The sequence below is a fragment of the Gopherus evgoodei genome, chromosome 7 (assembly GCF_007399415.2).
Source record: "Gopherus evgoodei ecotype Sinaloan lineage chromosome 7, rGopEvg1_v1.p, whole genome shotgun sequence".
Taxonomy (NCBI): domain Eukaryota; kingdom Metazoa; phylum Chordata; order Testudines; family Testudinidae; genus Gopherus; species Gopherus evgoodei.
In genome coordinates, this window is record NC_044328.1 from 4,175,519 (window position 1) to 4,201,973 (window position 26,455).

Below are 26,455 nucleotides of genomic sequence, written 5' to 3' on the forward strand. Positions count from 1 at the left end.
TCGCGCCTGGACACCATCTTAAAGCTTCAGGCACAAATGCCTTCAGGGCAGCATTGCCTGACCTATTGCAGCAAAATTGGTGTGAACACTAGTGGGCCCCTGTGGCAAAGGGTAACCCCTGAGCCTAGCCATTCTACCATCAGCTAGGTAATCGCCCTGGGCTATAGCTTTCCTCTGTTCAGCACCCTACTGCCAGGGGTTCTCAAACTAGGGGTCAGGACCCCTCAGGGTCATGAGGTTATTACATGGGGGGGCGTGAGCTATCAGCCTCCACCCCAAACCCCATTTTGCCTCCAGCATTTATAACAGTGTTAAATATATTTGAGTGTTTTCAATGGGGGGAGGGGCTTGCACTCAAGAGGCTTGCAATGTGAAAGGGGTCAGCAGTACAAAAGTTTGATAATCTCTGCTCTACACAGACAGGAACTGCTTCCTTTCCTCTCAAAGCCACCTTGGGACAGGGGAGGAAGGGGGCAGCCCCCTATGGAACGACTAGCTGAAAAGCAACAGTTTCTAAATAAGTCAGTGCATGAGCAGCTGAGCTAAAACTAGCCACAGGTGCCTGAGTAACCCTGGGCAGTGGTTCACACCCAGCTCCAAGGCAGGAAGCTGACTGAATTCAATACAGTCCATGGCTGGCATTTTCAGGACATGCTCCACATGTGACTGCCCCAACCATGATGCTTCAGACAAAACAAGAAATGAAAATGCAAAGCAAGGGCTGGGGAAGCTGGGCTGGGATCCTCCGAAGTAACTTTTGGTCTGGCTCGTGTGTTCTGCTCTAGAACCATTGGCCTTCAGCCTCACACGAACACCTACGGGGCTTGTCTTTGGCAGTCTTCTGCTCCACAGAATAGGAGCAGGCGCCGGATGCAGTCCGGTTCATAGGTCCCTTGTAAAACATGGTCTTGTACTTGTTCTGGCCTGTCTTCCAGCTGTGATTACTGGGACTACACCTTTACTACTTTCAAACCATAGGTCACCTCTTTCCTGTCAGCAGCTAGGTTGTTCAATAATCCTTGCTAACCATCATGCTGTGAAATGAAGTCTTAAATGTCCAACTGCAGACTCATTTGTTGGCTCTGACAGGAATCTGCCCCCTTCCTTTCAGCCTATTGCTCCATGTGGAGTAGCCTGTTGTGAACGGTTCCACCAGGCTGTTACCTTCTCTGGAGTTAGATTCCTCCTAAGTGCCCCACTTCTACCGTGCTGGCTACGGTAAATTACCCAGCTGCTTGGGGTGAGGGCAGATGGAGACTTAAAAAAAACAAAACATCTGTCAGTTAACCTATTCCCCCTCAACTTAGAATCATAGACTATCAGGGTTGGAAGAGACCTCAGGAGGTATCAAGTCCAACCTCTGCTCAAAGCAGGACCAATTCTCAATAAATCATCCCAGCCAGGGTTTTGTCAAGCCTGACCTTAAAAACCTCTAAGGAAGGAGATTCCACCACCTCCCTAGGTAACCCATTGCAGTGCTTCACCACCCTCCTAGTGAAACTGATTTCCCTAATATCCAACCTAAACCTCCCCCACTGCAACTTGAGACCATTACTCCTTGTTCTGTCATCTGCTACCACTGAGAACAGCCGAGATCCATCCTCTTTGGAACCCCCTTTCAGGTAGTTGAAAGCAGCTATCAAATCCCGCCTCACTCTTCTCTTCTGCAGACTAAACAATCCCAGTTCCCTCAGCCACTCCTCATAAGTCATGTGCTCCAGCCCCCTATCATTTTTGTTGCCCTCCGTGGGACTCTAAAATTTTTCCACATCCTTCTTGTCCAGTTTTGGGCCCCACACTACACAGTACTCCAGATGAGGCCTCACCAATGTCAAATACAGGGGAATGATCACGTCCCTCGATCTGCTGGCAATGCCCCTATACAGCCCAAAATGCCATTAGCCTTCTTGGCAACAAGGGAACACTATCAACTCATATCCAGCTTCTCATCCACTGTAACCCCTAGGTCGTTTTCTACAGAACTGCTGCCTAGGCACTCGGTCCCTAGTCGTAGCAGTGCATGGGATTCTTCCATCCTAAGTGCAGGACTCTTCACTTGTCCTTGCTGAACCTCATCAGATTTTTTTAGCCCAACCCTCCAATTTGTCTAGGTCCCTCTGTATCCTATCCCTACCCTCCAGCGTATCTACCACTCCTCCCAGTTTAGTGTCATCTGCAAACATGCTAAGTGCAGTCCACGCCACCCACCGGATCATTAATGAAGATATTGAACAAAACCAGCCACAGGACTGGCCCTTGGGGCACTCCGCTTGATACTGGCTGCCAACTAGACATGGAGCCATTGTCTGTTCGGTCCCTTTGTCTTACCCACTTGGAATGCTGTGGAGTGTAAGTGTACAGCCCACAACAGTAACTTCTCCGATGACCACCAGCATTCCAGGGGAAGAAATTGTCTCCAGAGCAATTGCTGTAAGAGCCCATCCAGCCCCCCTCTGCAGACACAGAGATGCAGGTTTGTATATGAACAACTTTATTTAGGTATGTTGGGCGCCAGCAGGCATCATGGGGGAGGAAGAGGTGTGCGAGGAACAGCGTTGGGCTGATAGAACAAATGCTAGATTGCAGACAGCGCCTCTGGCTGGTCAATGGGGCTTACACCAGAACCCTGCCCCGAGCTGCTGCTCCTGCTAGCTCCAAGTCAGGCTGAGGAACACGGGGTCAGGCAAGAGAACAGGCAACTGTCCTTAACACAGTCATTCCCTTTTTCCATGCACCACCTGCAATCTGATACTGTCCAACAAGAACACAGTACAGCTTCTTTTCCAATGGAACAGGCTCTTCATTGTTAGCAGCTCTCCCTCAGCAATGGGCTGTTACAGGTTCTCTTACTTCAAACCAGTTACTTTGTTCTTAGGACTGGGATTAGCAGGAAGCTAAACAGCAGCCCAGTTTCCCACTGTTCGTTTGCAGGGGAAATGAATTCGGTAGTGGGGAGGGGAGGGAAAACGATGGAGCTTTTGCAACACCTGCTGTAGTGGTTAAGCCTTTATACTACCTGCTACTGCTTGAATTGTGCTCTGGGTACCTAACGTGCACTGCCCATGGGGTAGCTGACCTCCCTGCCTTGTCCAGGTGCAAAGCCGGCACTGTGCAGAAGACAGGGCACTGAATGGAAGTATGTTCCCAAACTGCCCTCTCCCTATGTGGACTGTTGCATCCCATTGCTTTCTCCAACCACATCTGGCAGCTTTTGCCAAAGCCAGAGGCCTCTTCTGGTGCTTTGCAGCTTAAGTAGGTTAGTTCTGGGCCCAGGTGCAGCCTGCATGGCTGAATCTGCTGCCACTTTAGAAAGTGAATGTGCTGCAAGTCATGCAAACAAATGGATGCGGGCCAAGGATTTGCCTACATGCAAATTAGTCTGGGGTCTAAATCCTCATTTCCCTTTTCTCTTCACCAGCAACTGCCAACCACTGAAGCTGTAAGAAGTGTGTAGCATTTGCTAGAAGTGGTGATCAAAACATGAGCAGCTAAGACTCGTGGGAATGATATAAGCTGATTTCTTCCTTGTGTGGCTGGAAAAGCTACAGTAATTTCTTAGGCTCATTTTTGATGATGCAGCAAAGATTTTAAACTCATGTTTAGCTCTCTGGAGAGGCAGTAGATTGGCAAAGGGGGCAGGCTCCATGGGTGGCACTAGCTGCTTTCAGCTGAGGGGGACCCTCCTCCAGCTCCTTGGCCTATTCCAAAGCAACCATTTAAATCCCATTTAGGGAGTGTGCCAACCTTCAAGAGGCAAGGCTAGTTAGCCAGAGTTGCAAGGGAAGGAGACTGGTACAGCTCAAAGGTGAATTAAGAACAAATCGACATCCACCTGGTGCAGGCAGGCTTGAGTGGGGAGTGTATTGATGGGCTATGGAAAGGGAATCAACAAGCAACTGACGTACAAGGCTGTGAAAAGATGATCATACTAACTCCTGTGCTACAGTTATAACCTAGGTCACTTTTACCTTGGTGGATGGGGGAAGCAGGGGAAGGACTTTATCAGCTGACTAGAGAATAGACCCTCATTGCAGAGCTCTCTCTCTCCTGCTGTCTGCTTTAGGCTATGTTGCTTTTATAACAAACTACAGCGTAGCTGCAGCCTACACAGCTCCTAGTAACATTTTATAGACTACTGCCCACTGTCCCCCTGCTACTGCTAAATCACCTGACCTCTGAGTGAGACCTTCCATAGAAAATTCTCTGTAGTCCATCTGCTGCTAGCCTATAACTCGTAATGTCACCAAAGTCTCACTCCAAAATGAAATTGCATCTTGCCACCCCCCGGGGTTTCTCTAGCAGGAGATTTTGCTAAGGCCAGGAGCCTGAACATCTCACCCCTGGACAGTAAGCACTAATTGGTGTTAATGAGGCATAGTGGCAGGCTGTCCATTAAGGCATTATCAGTTTACACCAGTGAGGACCATGTGTTGCAATAGGAGGCCCTGATCTTACTTGAGTCAACACCCCAGCTGCATTAAGGTCTGGCTTAGGCATACTGGGCCTCTGTGCATTTTTAAAAGGTGGTACTAAGGGCACTTAGCTGCACTGTTTTTGGTGCAGTATATCAGATTAAATCAGCGGTGCAGGAGTACTGCCATGGAAAGGTCCTATCTTGCACCCCTTCCTGTCTATCTTCACTGTTCTTAAATGGGTGTCAAATCTGCTCTTGTTTTGCCCTGCCTGGATTTTAAGACACTTGAAAGCAGCTGCAGTCTCACCCAGTTGTATTCAGAGCGTGGCACTGCCAGCCTCGCTCGTTTTAGTGGGGGTGGAAGGGGAGACTGACTCCCACTCATGTTCTTGCTGGTGTAAACAGACAATGCCCTGCCAAAAGCACTCGGAGAGGCACCGGGATCCAGCTGAGAGCAGCCTCCTCCTGGAATTTATTCCTAGGCAGGCTAAGAAGAAAATTCTCTCTCTCCAAACACACAGTATCACTCCACTGCAGAGCTGCCATGACCAGATTCTGTTCTGCACACGCAGAAGTTGTCCTGGAGCCTGTCAGTACCACAGCTGCAGGCATGATGCAGCACAGGGATATTAACGGGAGGGGTAGCTTGTGAAGCAAAAGTACATGTAGGAATTACTGCCGTTTACTGCTTCCTTTTCAAGCCCCAAAGCAGGGATTTACCACAGGCATGTTACTTTAAAAAACACAAACACTATGCAGACTGTCTCGTCTTTTAACTGCGCAGGCTTTAACACTTTTTTCCGTTTAATGATAAGCACAACGGCTGCATTTGCATCTTCGCATGTCTGATGGAGGCAGCTGGCTGTTATAGTATAAAGCTAACTGCACATTCTAAATCCAGGGATTGAATCTCCAACCATCCATGTAGTATCTAAAATAAAAACAGGTGGTTTAAAAAAAAAAAAAAGTTTTGGAAGGGTCTATACTCCCTCCATGCCGCTAGAGGTGCAAATCTGTTAGGCGATAGGAAAAGCTCTGGGTTTCCCCAGGATGATTTCCTCCTACTTCAATCTTGTTCTTTTCGAAGACCGAGACTTGGCTCTATATAGAGATACGATTACTACCCTGACTCCACAACTCTGGTGAGTTCTCTTCTAATACTTAAGTGGCTAAACCAGGCAAAATATTTGGTTCTCAGCAGCAACCTCATTTAAAAACCAAAAACACTGAGACGTAAAAAGCACCAGCTGCTTCCTCCCAACAGAACACGCCCCCAGAGCAGGTCCGTGGCCTTACAGCCGCGGTAGCAGTGTCATGGCAGAAGGGTTAGCCTGGTGTAACACTCCAGTGCAATGAAGAACTAGTGCTCAGGAACCCGCTGATAATGCCAGCGTACTAAGTTTATTGTCCTCTCATTTGGTGCATTCCTAGAGAACGCTGACTCGCTAACCGTAACCAAGGAGCACTGCGGGATTGAGTAGCTGGCTACTATGCTAAGCATGCGTGCTGTAAACATTAGTGTTCGCATTAAACAATGGAAAATTCAATACAAGGGTGTTGGAAGGAGAGGGGCAGCCGCTGCCCCTGGAACCAGCAGCCCTGTTAGTAACTTAGATATTAAACATTTCAATAAATAAAATAATTCAAAAGTTACAATGTGCTTTTTTGCCCAAGGATGGATCAAATGGAAGAGGTTTTGTCTGGCTGAAAATGGATGGTTCCTTGACCCTGCTCTAGGAGAAAGGGGGAAATGCAGCCTCCTCTCTTACAGCTCTGTAAACCTCTCCAAACAAAATCAGAGCAAAACACACCAGTGCCTTTGTACCCACCCTGGGCACCTGCTTCCCAGGGAGGAAGAATGTCAGCGAACAAGAGCCTAAGATCATAACCGTCTACTACAATCAGAGCGGCGGAGGGGTGGTTGTGACCTACACCATGCAATACAAACTAAGTCCTGTCAGCAGTTGCTCCAGCTGTGCAGTCATGGTCCATAGCCACAGAGCAGGCTAAGAGTTTACACACACACACACACACACACACACACACACACACACACACACACACACACACACACACACACACACACACACAACAAAAAAAGGGGGGGTTGTAACTTCTCCTAATGTGTTTTTTCTGTATAAAAATATATTAAAAAAAAACAAAAAAAAAGCCGAACTGGCCAGTGAGAGAGACACTGCTGGGCACCCCCGCAGGGTGAAGCAGCCAGTACTGTGGCGTGCCGGAGGGTTTGGAGTCTTCGGCTACGTGACAACACCCTGACTGGTTGCCTTGCAGTGGTCTGATCCCTTCTGTCCAGCTGTTCCATTTCTAAGCCATCCCCTTTCTCTAGAGTGACAGACGTGGCTGCGAGAGGAGTGAAGGTAAAAGGAATGGGGCCGACCGGAGAAATGGGGCCTGGTTATTTTTCCTCATACAGTTTAAAATAAATTAAAAAAAAAAAAAAAAAAAAAAGTGATCTAATCCTTCTCCTCTTTGCTCCATGACATTCCGGGGCCATGCTCTGCACACACATACACACACACGCAGCTCCTCACAGACACTCGGACTCAGAAAAGCGAGTGTAGGACGGGTCCCAGGGCTAGAAGGTTTTCCGGTGGATGGCACGGGCTCCATCTTCTTCGTATTCCTTCTTTGAAACCCACATTTTCTTAAAGGTGTCCAACGAGGCCAGAATAGAACCACTGGGGGAGAACAAGTGAGTGTGTTAGCAGACCGGGACAAGCCAGTGGTTCTCGTGTGGGTCTTGTTCCCTCAGGTGTTATCTGGACTGAGGTGGCACCTTCAGGCTGCTGCCAGGGGCCAGAACCCCAGAGTGCTAACCCCTGTGCAAACACAGGGAGAGTTCCTGCCCAAAAGACCTTACAAACCAAATCCCCATTAGCTTCAGGCCCAGGCTGGTTATGCTGAGCTTTCAGCCGCCATCATCCATGCTTTGTCCAGGGGGTGCAGGGGGACCTGAAACTGCACCAACAGCCAGCAAGTTGCAAAACACACGCGTTGCCAGCAAAGTGGATTTTCTTATTTCAACAACACCTTAAATGGGCACAGTCAGATAGGAGCCTACAGTCCTGATTCCCTTCTCACTTACTGGTCTAAATCAGCAGTAACTCCACTGAAGTAACGGTATCAATGAGGGGAATCCGGCCCCAAACTCTACCATCCAAGGGCCTGCTCCCACTGACCGGGAGGGTGCAGGATGAGATGAGAATGGGAGGACAAGAGGAGACCACTGGGTACAGCAACAGGATAACATGGTTAGCAGTGTTTCCTTGGCAGAGGCTGCACTTATGACTGGACAGAATCCAGCACAGCTTTATGATGGAACAGACCATGCCGAGGATTAGGGACGAGACCAGAACCCTGCTCGCAACAAACATGACCAATCTGGTCGGGGCTACCCTGGGTCTAACTGTGGTAGGGGCAGGGCTCAGGGTTGAGCTACACGGTTAAAGCCAGGCTTGGAGGCCAAAGGGCTTTACGGGGTTGCTGTGCAGTACGTACCCGATCCACGTGGAATATAATCTCTCCTGAGGAGCAGATATCTGAAAGGAGAGGCAGGGAACTCAGATTAATATTGTCCCCAGGATACAAGCTGCTCCCTAGTTACACCCTCCTCCCCCAAGTCACTCCCATCCAGTAGACACATGTATTGGGACTGCTTCTGCCTTCAAGCTGCGCTGCCAGGGGATGACCATGGTCATGGTCAGAGATCCCGAAGGTGGGCTGCATTGCCAGCAGAATGCCCCTCTCCAGAACCCAAATGGGTTTCAGTTCTAAGAGCAGCCACCACAGGGGTGCCCGGGCTGTTCCAGAAAAGTTGGAGTTGGTTTGAAGGGCAGGGCAGCGGCCACCTCAGCCTAGTGTCTCCAAGGGACTCAAGGCTGCTGAACCTCGCCCGTCCACCGCAGGGGAAAGGCAGGCCAGGAAGCCTCGAGAGGCAAGCACTCCTACCCTTATTTTGACGTCCTTGGGTGCTAGTTTCTTCACTTCGCTCAAGAGCCTGTCTCCAAAGCCTGCACAGAAAAGGAAACTTGCTTTAATTTGGGCCCGAGCACGGACCCCGACCAGTTTTTGCAGATGCAGCGACGCTCTGCGCAAAATACTGCGGGGTGACAGCCCTACCTGACCATTGAGCTCATGCCTGTAAAGTCCCTTCCCAGAGTCCTGAGCAGGCTCGGGGAGCCCACAGAGCATAACCAGAAAGAAGATCCTGATACAGTGGATGTAGGGGTATAATTTACAGAGCTGACCCACTCTGTATTTTTACAGCATCTAGTACACTGGACCCAGATCTTGGTTGGTCCCTAAGCACCAACCAAGATTCGTGCTAATAATAACTGGATTCACCCTCCTAGCCAACCTGCTCCCTCCAAAGATAACCATTCCTTGTCGGGATCGGTGGAAAGGCTTTATCTGGACAAATGAGAAGACAAGCTGTCCCTGAGGAGAAAGGAGAAGTCTCAGAAGAGCCTGGTAGGCTTGGCCTCCTGTTTCTATCTGGTTGAGTCTCCCAACTACAAAGCTCAAAGAAGGGTGGGTAGGTCCACCCTTCTCCCCTCAACTCCTGTCCCTCCAGTGCTACCACATGGGGGTGGAAGACCAGGAAGTGGGTCCTGGAGAGTTTCATCCTCTTACCAGAAGGATGGACTCACACCGTGGTGCAGAACAGCCCTGCCACATAGTAGAAGGAGTGAGCCCCATGAGCCTGTCTGAGTCCCAATGACAGCAGAGTGGGGGAAAGGCAAGCCTGTCTGTCACTCATTTCACTGCAAAGCATGCTGGGAAGTGGAAGGAGTCTGTTGCTTTTATAACACAGACTCTGCTTCTGAGGGACTTGCAGGGAGGCTTGCACTGAGGAAGTGGTTGTGGGTGACCCCTAGGAAGCACAGATCAGGAGGGCCTAGGAAAGAGTCATCTTTATGAGTAGTGTTTGTACCTTGACTCCTGCTGCCGTGTCAGAGTTCTTGGGATTTCTATTACAACTAGAAACTGGTTCTTCCATTAGCACCATCTCAGAGTGTAACACACACCCTGGCTTTAAGAACAACCTCTCCCTCTACATCCTTCTCTTATGGCCCCCATTCTGAGGTGGGCAGGGACATCCAGATGGTGATGTAGCTACCATCACTCCACATGCTCAGCTCATGCCTGAGGGGATTTCGACATCCCTACCACTAAAGCAGAGATCTAAGGGAACTTCAGGACGTGCACCAGCCTTCTACAGATTTAACAAAGAACCTGCCCTAAAACGGTGCAACGGAAGAGCAGAAAGAGCCTGGCTGTCCAGTCCGTTCTTAGACAAAATGATGATGGGAGAAGGGGAAGGATAAGAGAGCAAGGGGAGAGCATCAGTGACATATGTGGGAGCCGGATGCCTTTAAGAAGTCTCTACTTCAGTCTACAGAAGCTTGAGGGGCGATTCCAAGCAGGGGAGGGATTATCTAGGGGGACACGGGGGTGTGTGTGACTAGGAGTAATGAGATGACACTGGATGTCAATAGTTCTGGAGAAAAGAATAAAGTCTCAGGCTGTGGCATCATCTTCCCAGGGAAGTGGTGGAGTCCCCATTGCTAAGCTGGACAAAGCCTCACTCCTGCCCTGACCGTTTGAGAGCAGCTGGAGGATCTAACGGGGCTTTCCTAGGATTCCATGACCTCACCCCTCACTCCACCCCCAGTAGTGTGCAGGGCATCCTGCCCAGGTGGAAGGCAAAGAGACCTTTGAAGAGCGTGGAGCCCCCAGACAGCACAATATTGGAGAAGAGTGTTCGCCGCAGGTCCATGTCCGATTTCTGAACCGCGAACACCAACACCTCGTGCAGCCCCTCGCACTCTTCTCCAATCAGGTCAGGCCGGAACAGTAACTCGGGGGCTCGGAAACGGGCAGGGCCAATCTGCAAACACCACGAGGGAACAGGTTAGCTTCCAGTACGGCACAAGCAGCAGCGTGGCCTATGCCTGTATAGCAGAGACACTTAACCCTTCAATGACCGAAACATCAGTGAGTTATAAAGAGTCTCTCTGGCCTACCAGACGCTTGTATGACATCATTAACATCCCGATGAGGAACAAAGGCTGATGGGCTGCTCCCTTTAACACACAATAACTCATGTAGCTTCACAGAGCCGAAGATTTCAAAGATCTCATGAACGTGAAGCAAGCCTCAACATGCCACTACAGTACTAAGTCAATTTTTACCCCCACTTTATGGATGGGGGAGAGGGGGAACTGAGGAAGCAACTTGCTCCTAGCCCCACAGCAAATGAGCAACAGAGCTTGGAACAAAACTTAGAGCTCCTAATTCCAAGTCTGGTGCGCTAGGGCAAAACAACCCATACTTTCTCCCCTTCAGCCCTCACCTGGAAGGTTTCACCTTTAGGTTTCTTTCCAAGTCATTCTTCACAGGGATTGTTTCTGTGCTGCTAGAGAAGATAAACCCCCATCTAGAGGTTGCTGCTGGATTTGCAGTAAGCTGAGACCCATTCATCCTGTCCCTGATCCTGCATCAGAACCTGCAAGTGCAGACCCCTGGACTTGAGGTCTCTTGTGTCACAGGAACAGCACGTGTTTCTGGATCACTGGGATTTCAATGAGTTACGGGTACACAGCGATCCTCAGGGGGAAGCTATATTTATCAGAAACCGTTTATCAATTGGTTCAATAACTGTAGGTCTTTAGAAAGAAATAGATAAGGAACTATTCTAACCTTTTACAAGAGAAATCCTGTCCCCACTGCAGCTACATTTTAGCAAGAGATTCTACCAAGACGTCCCAGCCCCGAGCAGTGAGAGGGCCATGACAGTCTACTAACAATGAACTTCTTATGAAAAATAACTTAATATTTGTCCTTACGCACCTCAATAGTGCTTCCATCTGGCAGGTAGTACTGGGCTTTCTCGGTCTCTAACGTCTCGTCCTTCTGTGGGTTTATTGACAGGTAACAGGCACGCTGCAAAGGGAACGCAGGCAGATGAGCAGGGCTCCGAACAAAACATTTTTCTTTGGGAAGAGAGCAATCTTCAGCAGAACCTTCTGTTCGGACAAACAAATCTTTCAGATCAATCTGAACTGAAACATTTGTTAGTCTACTCTGAGCCACTGAGGTGTCTCATTCTGGTCCCTACTCGCTAGCTGGACTACATCTCCCATGATGCACCTAAGTCTCCTGGCAGCTTAGCCACTATAGGGCTTCATGGGGAAACAAAAACATTCTGACATTTTCAAACAGAAGTTTTGTGAACTTTTTGTTCTGAAAGAAGCTTTGCTATTTTGACTGGATCCCTGTTTGGGACTCACGTTTCAGAGAGATGGAAATGCTTTCCAGGCAGCTCCACAAGCTAGTTAAGAAGGAAGCAGTGTGAAAGTCACAAGGCAAAGAATAAACTATGAAAGCGTTAAGCCCAGAAATCCATTGCTACTGTCCCTGCTGACCAGGCTTTTTAAAATGATTCCCTCTGAAATCCTCAGTCCTTCAAAAATCATGTCAGGCACCGAAAAACTCATTATTGGTTTAAATATCATGTGACAAATAATAAATTACTGTTTCTTTTTCATTTTTCCTCCTGGTTTTAATCCTTTAGGTCACACTCTGGGTGCATTTTCAAGCTTTTCTCCACAACCAGGAGGGGTGCAAATTTTCATTTAAAAAAAAAAAAAAAGTAAGCAGAGATTCTCATATTTATCCCTTGTCTCCACAAGCTGAGTCTTCAAGGAAATCAAACAGTAATGCTCGTGGTAAAATTGTGAGCTGGCAGCACTGCCTGCTGCCTTGGTGAAAACAAATAGCAGAAATCACTGGTGTTTGTCGGAGAATGATGAATTCTAGCATCTCTTCGTGAAGCAGGAAATATGAGGGGGGCAATGTGGGGAGGGAAAGCTCTTGCGTGTGCTAACTCTGCACTCCCGCAGCCCCCACTAGTGAGAAGGTTCAGCATGCAAGTCTGGGCTCGTCTCCATTTTTCTTCTGGAGCTCTGCTTTCGTAAGGGTACGGTTCAGAAAGTCATCCCTTTGCTGGGAGATGGCGAGCCTGATCGCTAGAGCACAGATTCCAATACAGGCGGCTCTGCGGTTTCATTTTCTAAGCGGCAGAGCACACCAAGGACTCTGGCCATTTGTACGAGCGTTTCCAAGGTGCAATATACCCCGATTTGGACGTATGCATGTTTCTCGCTTTTCCCCATCCTATCAAGCCCAGCATCTTGCCAGGCACAGAAGCTACAGGATGTTTTCTATCCACTTTTGAAGAGCAGAAGAGAATCTTCTATATTTCTCTCTAGCCACTGAAATACCAGCCCTTCCTCCCCTGTAATCAGCACTTACAAAACAGAAACAACAGACCAACCATCTACAAGCCTCACCCCTCCAGAGCTTTGTGCCTTCTGAAGTCACCAGCAACTGCAGTGACCAAGTGCAGGTGCCTCTCCCTTAGCATGCTAAGCAGCTGCACTTGGAACTGGACTCCCAAATCACAAGCACCTTTTCCACCTCCTCTCACTCTCTCTTGCTGGCAGGAGATCACAGATTGTGAAAAAACTCATTGAGACCAGGCATATGCATCTGTCTTAATCCAACTGTACAGGCAGCAGTTATGCAGTACGGGGGTTATCCACCAGATGTCGTTACACAGCGACCACAGTCAGAAATTCAGGGGCTTTTGGCTCTAATCAGGACAGGACTGATCTGAATGCCTGTATGTATTTATGAGCATTTCTGTGCTAGTCACTGCAACAACTCAGCACCTAGAGAGGCAAAGCTTCCATTGAAATCCACCAATGGGAGTCCTATGTGTGTAAAACTGCTGGGCCATGTCCAAAGAGATAGCAAAGCTACTGCTAAGAATCAGTCACTCTTGTAGTTAAAATATTCATCTCCCATCCCCCAATTCTGTCCTCTTCTTTGGCAGAAATGAGCTGCCTTCCTCCGCGTTTCTAACAGAACAGTAGCCAAGATGGCTCTGGGTTGCTTACTTCCCTGAGCGTGCATATTTGTGAGAGACTTTGATGCTAATAATCACAAAATACTGGGCTCCTAAGAAGGGGTCTTTAATCTGGGTGCTGCATTTTAAATGTTATCATTGCGGATAGTGGAATAATGCAATATGGAATATTTCACACTTCTCATTGTGATCCGGCATGGATTTAACTAGTCTTTTTTCCTCAGAAGATTACTGTAGTGCAAATGGAAGGTGTCACCCTGCCAGCCTTGGGGACTGGAGTTCTGCATTTATCTGCACAACCAGTACAGCACAGGCACTGGCAATGCAAGTGTCCCCCAGGCTGACCGGTCCTGACATGAAGAGATCCTCTGTCAGAATCAGAGGGGAGTTCTGGCTCAATGGCCTATTCAGTTTTTAGGGGCCCTGCCGCCAAGACTGCCATCAAGGAGCTGGCCACTAAGGATCTGCACCCCATTTCAGAGACTCCTTGGCTCATTGCCGCAGAAATCACCCCTAGACCAATCACAGACAGCAGGGCACCTCTTTGATGGTTTTGACGATCTCGAACTCTGATGACGTGTGGAAGTCGTAGCCTTCTTTCCGCAGATAGAGGCGAAGGAAGCGGGATACATCGCGGCCAGCGATATCGATCCGCATAATGGAGTGAGGCATAGCAAACCCTTCGTAAATAGGAACTGCATGGGTAACGCCATCTCCGGAGTCCAGCACCACCCCTGTGGTTCTCCCTGTAGCGTAACTGCAACAAAGGAGGGAAAGATTGTATTTGAGAGACAGGCAGCAAATTTCACAAGTGTTACCTGGACTTTTACCTGGCCCAGCTGACGCCATGATTACACTCCAGACAAATACTAAAGCAAAGAGAGAGAGAAGCAAGTAACTGCAGAATAATTCAGCTTACTTCTGAAATGGGCATTTCTACTTTTGTTTTTGTTTTTAGTAAAAAGTTTTTTCAATTCTGAAGAACTCTGTTTAATTTTGGCCTTGAGGCAGGATCTGGGGTGGTTGTTTTGAAATAAGATTTTACAGAATGCAATATGGATAAAAATAAGTAGTTATAATTAATATATGTAAAGGTTAGTAAAATTAGAAAGTGAAATGCAGAAAGTAAACGACTGGAATGAAGAATATCATGTTAGAGTTAAAAAATGCATTTAACAATCCAATGGGTTACTAATAAAAAAGGAAGGATTTGAAAAGAAACAGGATTAATCCCAGTGTCACTAGCTAATCCATTTGAAACTGAACCGCGCACAAAATATGACCATTTTCTAAAGCCTCCGTTGGTTTAATGTGGCTTGGTAAAGATCAGAATGGAAGTCCTTGCAGATGAACTCTGCAAATCTTTTTTTAAGCCAGCCAGTCACACACAGTTCCCTGCTCACCCCATCTCCCAAAATGCCACACTTGAACGCAGCTAGAGGGGCAGGAATTGTTACGTCGGCCAGCTCTGGTGCCTCCCATTGCCTAGAGAGAGCTTCTGGTTGGAAGCATGAGCCTGGAGCTTTTCACGGCGAGCACAATATGGCCTCAATGCAAGGCCATGGGGCGAGAGGTACTACTTTGGATACACTAGCCTTTCCCCCAACCATTGCCACCAACAACCGTCGGGCACTAATTTAGTCAAGGCACCAGCAGCCACCAGCATTTTAACCACCACAACCCAATACTGCAGGCAGACCTGGATGACATGGTGGTAAAATTACAAATGGCGGCGAGATCCTTGCCCCTGTTTACACCAGCACTCCCAGAAGTGGAGCTGAACTGACACCTACTCAGTGTGGCACTCTGCCTCCTCTAGCCATGGCTGGACCAAACAGAGGTTGAGCCTGCTGCCGCCCTGGTTAACAAAGCTGGGTCTTCTAGCTCAGGCAGTAGAGGCTCCTGCTTTAAGATCCCCAGGTTCAAGCCCCACTGCTGATCTAGGGTGCAAAGTTGCAGACTGTGGCCTCTACAGGGATTTGAGCGTGGTGGACCTTGTTACACTAGCAATGACTGGAGAGATTGTTCAAAAAAAGCCTCATAGCCTGTACATTTCTACTTCCTTCCAGGAGGTTAAGGTCAGAATTAGACATGGGACAAAGCTGCAAACATCAAGCAAGACCCAAACGCCCCCGTGGTTTTGGGATGGGCAGATCTGTCTCCATTTCAATAGTCATTCTCCAAAGGAATGGCTGGTTTGCAGGACAATCTCACTGAAGTTTTATTTCTGCCCTTCTGCTCAGGCTGTGCAGAGGAAGGGGAAGATACTTACAGGCTGAGCACCGCTTGCATGGAGATAAAAAGCGCAGGCACATTAAAGGTCTCAAAGAAAACCTCAGCGGCTCGCTCTCGGTTCTTACGTGGGTTCAGGGGAGCCTCCGTCAGGAGCACAGGATGCTGGTTTAATAGAGACAAAACAGAACTCAGCAGAGGGGTTCGTTCTGCAGCTCTGACCCGCTGCAGCTGGGAATGCTCTATCACAGCTAGACGGAGGAGGGGGGCTCTGTCCCCACCACAGGCTGCGAGTGTCCATACGGACTGGGGGTTGGCTGGCGTGATTGGGAACGTGTTCCAGAATAACTCTGTTTACTCGCACACTTTAGGAACCACGGGGATATAAATAGCAACATGGGATGAAGTTAAGGAATGAGGGAACACTGGCATCCAGTGAGATCTCAGAGGCTGTGGAATAATCTCCCACTGGAAGGGCTGGAGAATCCTCAGGACCTGGGCCATTTCAAGCTAAATTAGACAGAGCGCTGGGGAACAGACTATAGGGGACTATCCTGCTGTGACCGAATGGATCTTTTTCCAGCTGTCCACTCAGAAGTCACATCATTAAGTTTCCGGCAGGGCTGCCTTTAAAACACAGGCCCTGACAAGGGGCTGCAGGCTTCGTTCATCACCATAGAGCGGAAACACTTCTAAGCCACTTCCAGAGCCATTTCGCAGAACATCTCGCTGACGCTGCCCTATTTTATTTTTCTGTCTCTCCATGTTGGGTGCACGGGGTTTACGCTTCCTTCCTTTCAAACAATTTCATTAGTAAACATTTGGTGAGCGGACAAAGCAGGACAGGAACGATTAGAAGCACCCAGCCTAGCTCAGAAATAATGGGATGCTGCACTGGGGAGAATGTGTGCGCAAGGGCTGAATGCTGGATCAGCAGTAAAGCTACAGTATCATATTAGCCACTAGGTCATTTTGCTTGCATACTTCTGGCGGAGGTCTAAAGCGAAGCAATAATTTTTGATGAATGAACAGGTACATTTAGAGCTTCTGCAAGGAAAAGCAAAGCTTACAACTTACACACACTTAGCAACAAAGCACTGGGCCTGCATGAAATCTCACCTCTTCTGAGAAAGTCTGAAGCTGGTCTTTCGAATACACATAGTGCCAGATGCGCTCCATGTCATTCCAGTCCTTCACTATCCCATGTTCCATGGGATATCTGATCGAGAGCAGACCTCTGTGCTCCTAGCCACACAGAAAAGACAACGTAGCACGCCTTTGAGTGAGATTTCCAAACATACTCCTCACTGCCCATTAATAGTGACACTGCTCCTCTTACAGAGGCATCTGCTTGCTGTAAGTGCCAAGGAATAACACTGAATGTCCGTATTTAATTATAAAGGATAGAATATAATCAACCAATATACAAATATCCAGAAACTGGTATGTTTTGTTTCTCTAGTATGCACGATGGGAAGCTCTAATGGGGTGTGCACTGACCTTTTAGGAGAGTCTATAGGCCAAGTTCAGCCCCAACAAGGTCGTTAAGGGGGCTGTAGTCTGGAGTGTGATGTGCAAGAAAGGACTACATACGGCAATCTTCTTGCTCAGGCTATGGAAACCAGAAGTGAAGCAAGATCTGGTATTTAAGGTTCTCGACCATGAGAGATGGGGGTGCAGCGTGAGAAGGAACTGCGAGTTGGCTAGAGAAAGGCCAAAAATAGGAGGACCCAGGGAGGAGTGAAGTACATGATGGAGGAGGCTGTGGGCAAGCTTCCTCTTTCTGGGCCCGCAACAGGGGTGTCCAGGTAGGGTAGAAAGAAATCCACCTCCACCCTGTGCATAAACAGGGGCAGATGCTGGAGGAAAGGACTACTATTGGTACTGATCAGCCCTGCATCTATAGGGGGTGAAGTTGGATGTGTGAAGGATGTAAGCGTTGAGCCCAAGGAAGACTCTCTTGCTTCGGCCAGAGGGTCAAAGAACTTATTAAAAAAAACAAAACCAACTGGCCTACAAAAAGAGAGAGACTGCAGATCAGCACCAGAGGCTGAAACACAGATCTGGAGTGGAAACTGAGGCACAACTATATTCAGTGACAGAGAGAGAGGAACCTGCTATCGACTCCCATCACTCTCCACTGAAATGCCGCTACCGCTGGGGAGAAAGACAGCAGATGTTTAACACCCCACAGCAGTCAACGAATGTTGTATCCAAATCAAAACGGCAGGGGAGATTAGGGAGGGAGGATGTAATTGTCCAATTGGAATCGAGCCAGGACACTGGGGGGTGGAAATCCCACTCCAGGAAAGGGCTATGGACTCCAGATACGATTCCTATGATCAGGGCATTAGTTTTATGTCCCTTTTGACAGGGATATCATCTAAAAAAACACTATCCTCCTACGGGCCCAGAGAACAGGGAGAGCACAGAAAGACTCCGTAGTTTCTGAGCTAATATAAAACGTGTTTAGCTGAAACCACTAACGCTACCACCCACGGGCAGGGCACAAACCTCAGCTTGCTGCAGGCAGCACCCTGCACTGGAAGGTCTAGACTACTCCCCTTCGCAGTTCTTCCTCTTCCAGTGGAAACACTGCCCTCCACTACTGCTGCAACCTTCTCAGCTGGGAGCCATGACCTCCCCGGGGAGCCTACCCCCAGACACATGGGGATCCATGACAAACAGACGCTCTTACCTCTGCTTTTGGCCCAATGAAAATGTCCCCTTCTAAAGCACCAGCCATGACACGAACGTGCTTTGGTCTGCCCACACTACAATGGAAGTTGCAAGTATTAGAGAGTCTCATGCAAGACAGGAGACGTTCCCGAGCACTAACTAGTCAGCGCTTCTCTATTCCCTGAGAAGCTATTGCTAGCAATGGTGGGAGGGACTACTTCACCTGGGTGAGCACACATACCCCCCCAGGAAAGAGTCAGTCTGGTGAGCTAACAGCTGTCAGCAGTGCCCAGGCAGCCAGACCCCGGAGTCCTTTCTCCGCTAGAGCTCCCATTAACTTCCACAGCCATTTGACATGAGTCAAGATGGTAGAACTGGGCTCAGGATAAATAAATAAAGGTATTTTTTACCCACCCTGTTCTTGTTTTCTCAGGTTTCCAGAGTACCTCAGGTGTCTAATAGCAGGATGACCAATGTTTGTACTGGGGTTAAATTAATTCCACCTTTGGTCTCTCTCTAATTCTACAACTACAACCAGTTACTGGGAGCCCACAGGACTTGACTCAAAGCCGCACAGAATTACCCTTTGCATGTTTTTTTAGCAACTTCAGGCAGTCTCAGAGCATTTCACATTCCTGAACTCAGCTCCAGGACCCCTCTGGAAGGTGAGTTACTATCTCAGTGGCAGAGCCAGAGATAAAACCTACTTCCTCAGATTCCCAACACTGCTTAAACCACAAGACCGTTCCTCCCTCTATGTAGACTGCAAATAGTCTGGGATACTCAGAGCAACTGAACCCCTGCACCAGAGTTACTAGGGTACTTACTAGTTTGGAAAACAGTACTTCGGTATCTGGTCACCTGCAAAACCTGCCTTGATCACACCCGAGCCCTGCGGGAGGAACAGAGAAGTATGTGAAAAACAAGTAAATAATACTGACTAATGCTGCATGTCAGTCACGTGGCACTTGTGCTCACAACAACTTAAATACAAGCAGCATGTTAAATGCAGCACGAGCAGCCCTCCCCGGATCATTTCGACCCAGCATAAAGAAAGCCCCCTACACAGGCAATCCAAATCCAGACAAGTTCTGCCTCCAGAAGATGTGCTTTGCAGTGTGCTAAGGGAGTAATTTCCACCCTCCACCGACAACACCTTGCTGGGCAGACCTGGAGTGTGAAAGCTGAGGGACATCAGCAAAAAGCATCCGCCCCTCTCGGCCGTCACCCTGGTGCACAGAGCAATCCCACAACATACAGTCTGCTTCATATAGCAGATTATTTTAGACCCAAACACTGTCACCTGTTTAGCATCAGAAGCAAGCTACGGGCTCAACAGACACAGAAAAAGAGGCCTCAGCCTCAACAGGCTGCCCGTCTAATCTAAACAATAGACAGATGGCAGAGAGGGCAACACAGAGCAAATAATTAAAGGGTAGAGTTTAGCAAAAACCATGCCAGTTTCATTTCTTAGAAGGGAAGGCGGAGGGTTCACAGGCTTTCAGAAGAAGCATGCCTTAGGATGAGGTTTGGAGGGAGGGACTGAGTCAAGGAGGAGTTTTAAGGGGCGAGCAACCCCGTGGAAAACAGACTGGAGTTGAGGCCAGGGGAAGACGCTAAGAGGGTGCACTCTGGGGCAGGGACAGACTTGTAGTTCTGTGTCCCTACAGCGCTCAGCACGGTGGGGTCCTGGGCCATGACTGGGGCTAATAATAATCGGCAGAGCTAAGGGGACAAGTAGGGAGCAAAAGGAAACAAGAGCAGAGAGGAACGTGGGAGCTAAGTTGCACAGGGCTTTGGATGCGACAAGGAACTTGAATCAGATTCAAGAGGAAGCCAGTGAGAAGAGGCTGGGTACGGCAAGGATGGTGGATTTTTTTTTGTGCAAGGAGGCACTATTCAAAGCAGCAAAACCCCACAGGAGCATGTAGAGTAGCTAAAAATTGAGCACTTTGAATCTTCGGTAACAATTGTGCCAGGCGGCTGACCTCCTGGAGCTGCAGAAATCTCTCAGACCAAACAGCAAAGTGCACTTCTCCTCATGGATATTTTCAAGATACATCCTGGGAACGTAGCTCCCTACCACAATCACTGCGGATCCTCTCCCCTCCTCCACTTCCTCTTCCCCTTTCTGTAGGAGCGCCAGCTTGAAACAAAGTGACCTCAGGGAAGCTCCCAGGTTTTTAGTATAAAGAGCCGACTGGAGAAAACCATGTAGTCAGATAATCAAGGTTTGCTCACTCAGGACGCTGCAAAGGAGCACCTTCGTGGAAAGGCATGCAAATAAAGAAGAGAGTGGAGTGAGGCATGTGACACATGCTGACGCCAAGTGATTCTAATAATGGGGTTCTCTAGTCACCTTCAATGACTCCAAAGCATGATTTCTTGGTTTACAAGTCAAGAGGATTGTTCTATCGGCCACACAGGATCTGAGACAACCAATGGTGCTCTTAGGGTGGCCAGACAGCAAATGTGAAAAATCAGGACAGGGGGTGGGGGATAATAGGAGCCTATATAAGAAAAAGACCCAAAAATCGGGATATCTGGTAACCCCTTAGGTGCTCTTCACCCACAGATCTCAAAGCACCCCCAAAAAGCAGGTTAGTATCTCTGTCGTCACCTTACAGACAGGAAGGCCGACAAATTGATTCACCCAAAACCACTCAGCGAATCAGTGGCAGACTAGGATTAATACTCGGATCCTGCCTCCTAGGCCAGTGCCCTACCCGCTGAATCATGCTGGAGCACTGTGAGTCACCCCCATCCTGCCAGCAGACGTTCTGCGTGACCCAGAGTAGACTCCTGCTTGGTGGCCCCCAATTTTGTCGGATTGCTGCACTAACCTACTCACACTCAGAAATGATCTGTGAAATAAGAGATGGGGTCAGCGTGACGTGGACTCTTTTCTGACCATCCATTTTAGAGCAAAGCCATTATTCTAGTCTACAAAACACAGTCCTGAGTTTCCTAGGCAATAGCTTTAATATATACTTGGTAATTCACAATTTCACCGTAGCAAAGAGCAGGACAAATAAATACAGTAAGGCAACCTCCTCCAAAGACAGTTCTTATTTAATATTTGAGTCTAGATGATAACTCACTACACTGCCAGCATGCTTGGCTTCAGGGAAGGAGTTGCAGGAGAACAATGATGCTTCTATTTTACACTGAGAGGTTCCCAGCAAGGGATGCATTTTTAACTTACTTATTAAAGTTCAAAATCAGTTGAGATTATTTATCCCTCAAAAACATAAACTGGACTTCCGCGGAACACAAGAGCCTGCAGGACCGGGCCCAAATGCAGTAGCACCAGGTACTAATCCAACTGCAATTGTTAGCCATCTCTCTATTATGAGAGTTGACAATGCTTTCCAGTCTATTTAGCTTCCCTGTAAATGCTTTAATCTTTCTAAACAAAGCTACACTTGTGCGCACTGGGTAGGTGGATCTATTTAATCTTTGCTCACTGTCCCGGTAGATGCACACAGAAAAGAATGTAAGTGGTTAAAAGGACACTGACAGGTTAAGAATCATGATTTTAAAATATGTATTTTGTGGGATTTTGTTGTCCTGGAGTGAAGTTCATTTTAAGGAATGTGGCGGAAGCAATTTTAAGTACAGCAAAAACATGTGACCTCCCCTCTGGCTACAACAACACTCCACACCAAAAGCATATTACATTTATTAAGGCTGATAGATTTTTATCTCTCTCTTCCTTCTTCAGTTATCCTGATTGGTTTTGCATTTTAAATATGGAAAAAAACCCTAAAGATTGTTTTGAAGTCAGTGAAAATATATTTTGTTTACAATACCTAAACTTTGGGAGCGTGCTACCCAAGCACAGCCCTTTCACCAGCTTTGTAGTGGACTACAAAACTAAGGGTATGGCTACATCTGACATTTCAAAGCGCTGCTGCGGGAGCGCTGCCACGGCAGCGCTTTGAAGTGTGAGTGTGGTCGGAGCGGCAGCGCTGGGAGAGAGCTCTCCCAGCGCTGCATGTAAACCACATCCCTTACGGGTGTAGCTTGCAGCGCTGGGAGCCGCGCTCCCAGCGCTGCTGCCTTGATTACACTGAGGCTTTACAGCGCTGTATCTTGCAGCGCTCAGGGGGGTGTTTTTTCACACCCCTGAGCGCGAAAGTTGCAGCGCTGTAAAACACCAGTGTAGCCATGGCCTGATTCACTAATCTTGAAGGGGGTTTATGATCTGAATAAACATGGAATTCATTGACAGATTAAATCTACTCTGGTCTCACTCTTGATGGAAATAACACTTCCTCTTTCACTTCCATTTGGGTAGATATTCTTTTGACAACATCAAGAGCATAAAAAACCATTCACTCAAAGAAACAATATCCAGTAGTGCTGTATCAGCAGTGGAAAAAAACAACATTCAGATCACAAAGACACATTGATTCCCCTCTCTCAGGCCAGGCCTCATGTAAGCAGGGATGACTACACGGAGGTCAGTGGAGTCAGGGCTGAATCTGACCCTTCACCTCGATTGGTTTCATTTATGTTCACCAAGGCCACCCATCCATTGATTTCAGCGAGGCTCCATGGGGGTGCAGCAATCTGCTCACATGGCACTCATCGCAGAATGAGGACTCAAGTAATATACAATTTACTTATGGGAAAAAGAGGGAGTGTTAAGCCAGTATTGTGCAGCAACCCCAACCTCCAGCTTTGTACAACAAAAGCCCGGTGCTGGAAACATGAGTATACAGCTGGCAATAAAGAACAGTAATAGGTAAAAGTAGGTATTACTAGTGTTAACAGCAGGACTGGAATCGGGACTCTCTGGGTCTGTTCTCTATCCTCACTGCCTCATTTTACATGCCTAAAACAGATAACACCCAACTCTGTAAGGCCCTTCGAGACTCTCTGATGAAAGGCACTACAAAGAAGTGCAGAACAGTAGTATATTGTCTGTATTATTTCCACACTCTCTCTCTCTCTCTCTCTCTCCTAGCACTGTCCTGTATCACTCATGGACAGCCCCAAAAGTGCAGTGTCACTGTAAGATCCTGATCTAGGAGCCTCGCCAGTGAAAAATGCTGATCTCACAACATAAACTGTTCGATTATTTCTCTCACATATACCGCAAAAAATCTCAGTTTAACTAGTCAGGGACAAAGTGAAACCAGATATGCTAATATGCCTCTTTATACCTTGCTCGACTCCTAGTAGCATCTGCATATTATTAGCACTCAGTTCTAATAATATTTCCTTTGCATTTCTCCCACATCTCTCATCCTAGGAGCTCAAAAGCCTTTTGCCAAGGTGAGTAAGCACCACTATTCCCATTTTATTGATGGAAAAACAAAAGCACTGAGAGGTTAAGCAGCCTGCCCAAGGTCACACAGACTTAGTGGGAGAATAGGGCATGAGGGGACCAAACTGTCTGGATCAGGTTTCAAAGTTTGAAGGATTAAGATATGGTATTCCAGTTCAGAAAAATCTCTCTACAAGGAAAAAAAGCCAGGCCTACCAAGTCAAACCCTGCAGAGTGAAACAAGAGTCACCCCTTCCATTCTGACATATACAAGTCACAACACTGAAACATATTTGGAATTAGTTACTGGGAAAGGCACATTGGCAAAGAGGTATGAAAGAGTTCAAGAGATGGGTGGATTTCCAGATGGCAATTGGGAGGGACAGTAAAAATGGAATAAGGGGAAATTAGGAATCACCCATATAAGGGCAGACATGCTAGGATGTCTAGAGTGAGCCTAAAAGGTCTAAAGTTGCAAGGTACAAGAAAACAGGGAGTGTGTTCAGAGCTGCAAGGCAAGCAAGCCCATTTATTACTCCTAAATCCTTTTGTCAAAGGTGATGGAAAAGTATGCGAGCACAGGTAGGATCCCCTCATTTGACATGTGAACAGTAAAATTTGTTTGGAATATTGGCATCAAGGGGCTGAAGGGAGGAGACTGAGCGTGTGACCCATTGTAACAAAAGAGGTTCTCTCTAAATCATCCCCCTCCTTCTCTCGCTCTTTACTGGATAGTCCTTGCTGTTGAGAAGCCTCTTGGATCAGAGCTAACGAAACCGCTGTCCGCATGGGACTCTAAAGTACATCACTAAGGCATGGAGCCAACCTCATCTATAATCCTGAGGTGTGTCTCATAGAAATTACAGTTCTGGCTTGAATCAATGAGAAGGGCCATGGGCTAGAACCTATCATCTCCGCAGGCCATGCCCTGACTGTTAAACTCACGGCAGTGCAGTGTGTCCTGGGAGCAATCATCCCCATAAGCCTCCCTTCTGACTGGTCTGGAGATGGAGCAGTGCATGCTGGGAGCTGTCCCCACAGGGCGCAGTTATCCCCATGAAGATGCCATACTCCTCTGCGCTCAACATGGAGCAGTGCATGCTGGGAGCTGTCCCCACAGGGTGCACACTGGGAGCCGTTATCCCCATGAAGATGCCATACTCCTTTGTGCTCAACATGGAGCAGTGCATGCTGGGAGCTGTCCCCACAGGGTGCACACTGGGAGCCGTTATCTCCATGAAGATGCCATACTCTTCTGCGCTCAACATGCAGCAGTGCATGCTGGGAGCTGTCCCCACAGGGCGCAGTTATCTCCATGAAGATGCCATACTCCTCTGCGCTCAACATGGAGCAGTGCATGCTGGGAGCTGTCCCCACAGGGCGCAGTTATCCCCATGAAGATGCCATACTCCTCTGCGCTCAACATGGAGCAGTGCATGCTGGGAGCTGTCCCCACAGGGCGCACACTGGGAGCAGTTATCCCCATGAAGATGCCATGCTCCTCTGCGCTCAACATGGAGCAGTGCATGCTGGGAGCTGTGTCTCTGAGAGGGTCCACTCCTCCTGGGTACGTCAGCGGTGCCTGCTGGGTGCCTGGTCAGGGCAGAGCCTCTCCAAGCCCCTCACCCTAAACCTGCCCAGTCTGGTCAGATGTCCTGGCAGGGCAACGGACCATGGAACTTGAGGGGTCCCAGCCTATACCTATGATAGACGGCCATGGTAGCCAATCACTGCATGTACATTACACAGTGGCGGGCTCGTCAGGTTTAGCTAAGGGACAGGGCATCCCATGTGAGTGACAGCAGAGAGAGCCAATCAGGTCATCAAAGCACTCCCGTGCCGAGAACCTCCGCGGAGGTAAGACCGGTCGAACCAGCAGGTTAGGGTGATCTCTCCTGCGGTGACTGACAGGCGCCAGAGCCAATGAAAAAGCGGGAATGAGAGAGTTCATTGAGTTCGGTTGACACGTTGCTGTGTCTGGGCGGGCCCCAAATCACGACGGGGCGGGGCTGAGGGGACTCGCCCGGGGGGGAGGGGGGAGCAGCAGGGCGGGGCCCAGTGACAAAGGGATCCTGCTGGCCGTGTCTTTCCCGCCTCCCCTTCCCTGGTGCCAGCCTGAGGGGTCCGGGCCCGGACTCACGTTATCTATCACCACGGGCTGGTTCGCGATCACATCGTAGGACTCCATAGCGGGGACTCGCCGCAGCCGCCAGCCAGGGAGCGACAGCCCGGGCTGCGGGGCGCATGCGCGGAGAGGGAGCGCAGGGCAGCTTGGGCGCTGTGCGCTTTATGAGCGCTGCATGCTGGGAACTGTAGTCTGTACGTGAGGGGGCCCAGGGCATCTTGGGAATTGTAGTCTGTGGGTGGGTTCTGGTGCGTGGGGGCGGGGTCTGTTTTGCCTGACATAGGCTGTAGTGTAGACCAAGAGTTGTGTTCACCCAGATAAGTGACCAGAGAGACTTAGGCCACATCTACACTACCACTTATATAGGCAAAACTAAGAGCTTCTCCCACCGACACAGCGCTGTCCACACTGGTGCTTTTGTTGATGAAATTTTTGCCACGCAGGTGTGGTTTTTTTCACACCCTGATGACAAAAGTTTTGCCGACAAAAGTGCTAGTGTAGACATAGCCTTAGTCAGTGCTTCATAGTATCATCGTCTAATCTCTTAGCAACTGTTTTTTATTTGCTAATAATTAGAGCTGTTGACTAATTGCAGTTACCTTACATGATTAACTCAAAAAAATTCACTAGAGAGTGGTGACTGCTAGCCAGGAGCCCAGCTCTGAAAGCTGAGCCACCTCCAGCAGCAGCACAGAAGTAAGGATGGCCTGGTATGGTATTGCCACCCTTACTTTTGCGCTTCTGCCTGCAGATCTGGGCCCTCAGTCAGCAGCT

At 48.5% G+C, this 26,455-nt stretch overlaps 1 protein-coding gene across 1 annotated transcript; it reads right to left on the minus strand.

Moving 5' to 3' along the window:
• Nucleotides 1–6,482: 6,482 nt before the first annotated feature.
• On the minus strand, nt 6,483–25,826 carry ACTR1A (actin related protein 1A). The gene is made up of 11 exons (XM_030569060.1): nt 25,697–25,826; nt 19,109–19,173; nt 18,301–18,376; nt 16,722–16,847; nt 15,643–15,767; nt 13,911–14,127; nt 11,291–11,383; nt 10,154–10,328; nt 8,387–8,448; nt 7,937–7,977; nt 6,483–7,116 (listed from the first exon to the last, which is right to left on the minus strand). Exons 1-11 carry the CDS (start codon nt 25,742–25,744, stop codon nt 7,014–7,016), a joined length of 1,131 nt encoding a protein of 376 aa, XP_030424920.1. The 5' UTR covers nt 25,745–25,826; the 3' UTR covers nt 6,483–7,013.
• Between the last annotated feature and the right edge of the window lie 629 nt (nt 25,827–26,455).

Coding starts and splice junctions, on each gene's coding strand:
- ACTR1A (XM_030569060.1), bottom strand. CDS start 25,744: ATGGAGTCCTACGATGTGATCGCGAACCAGCCCGTGGTGATAGATAAC. Junction 19,174..25,696: donor AGCCCGTGGTGATAGATAAC/GTGAGTCCGGGC, acceptor TTCCTCCCGCAG/GGCTCGGGTGTGATCAAGGC. Junction 16,848..18,300: donor TCATTGGGCCAAAAGCAGAG/GTAAGAGCGTCT, acceptor CTGTGTGGCTAG/GAGCACAGAGGTCTGCTCTC.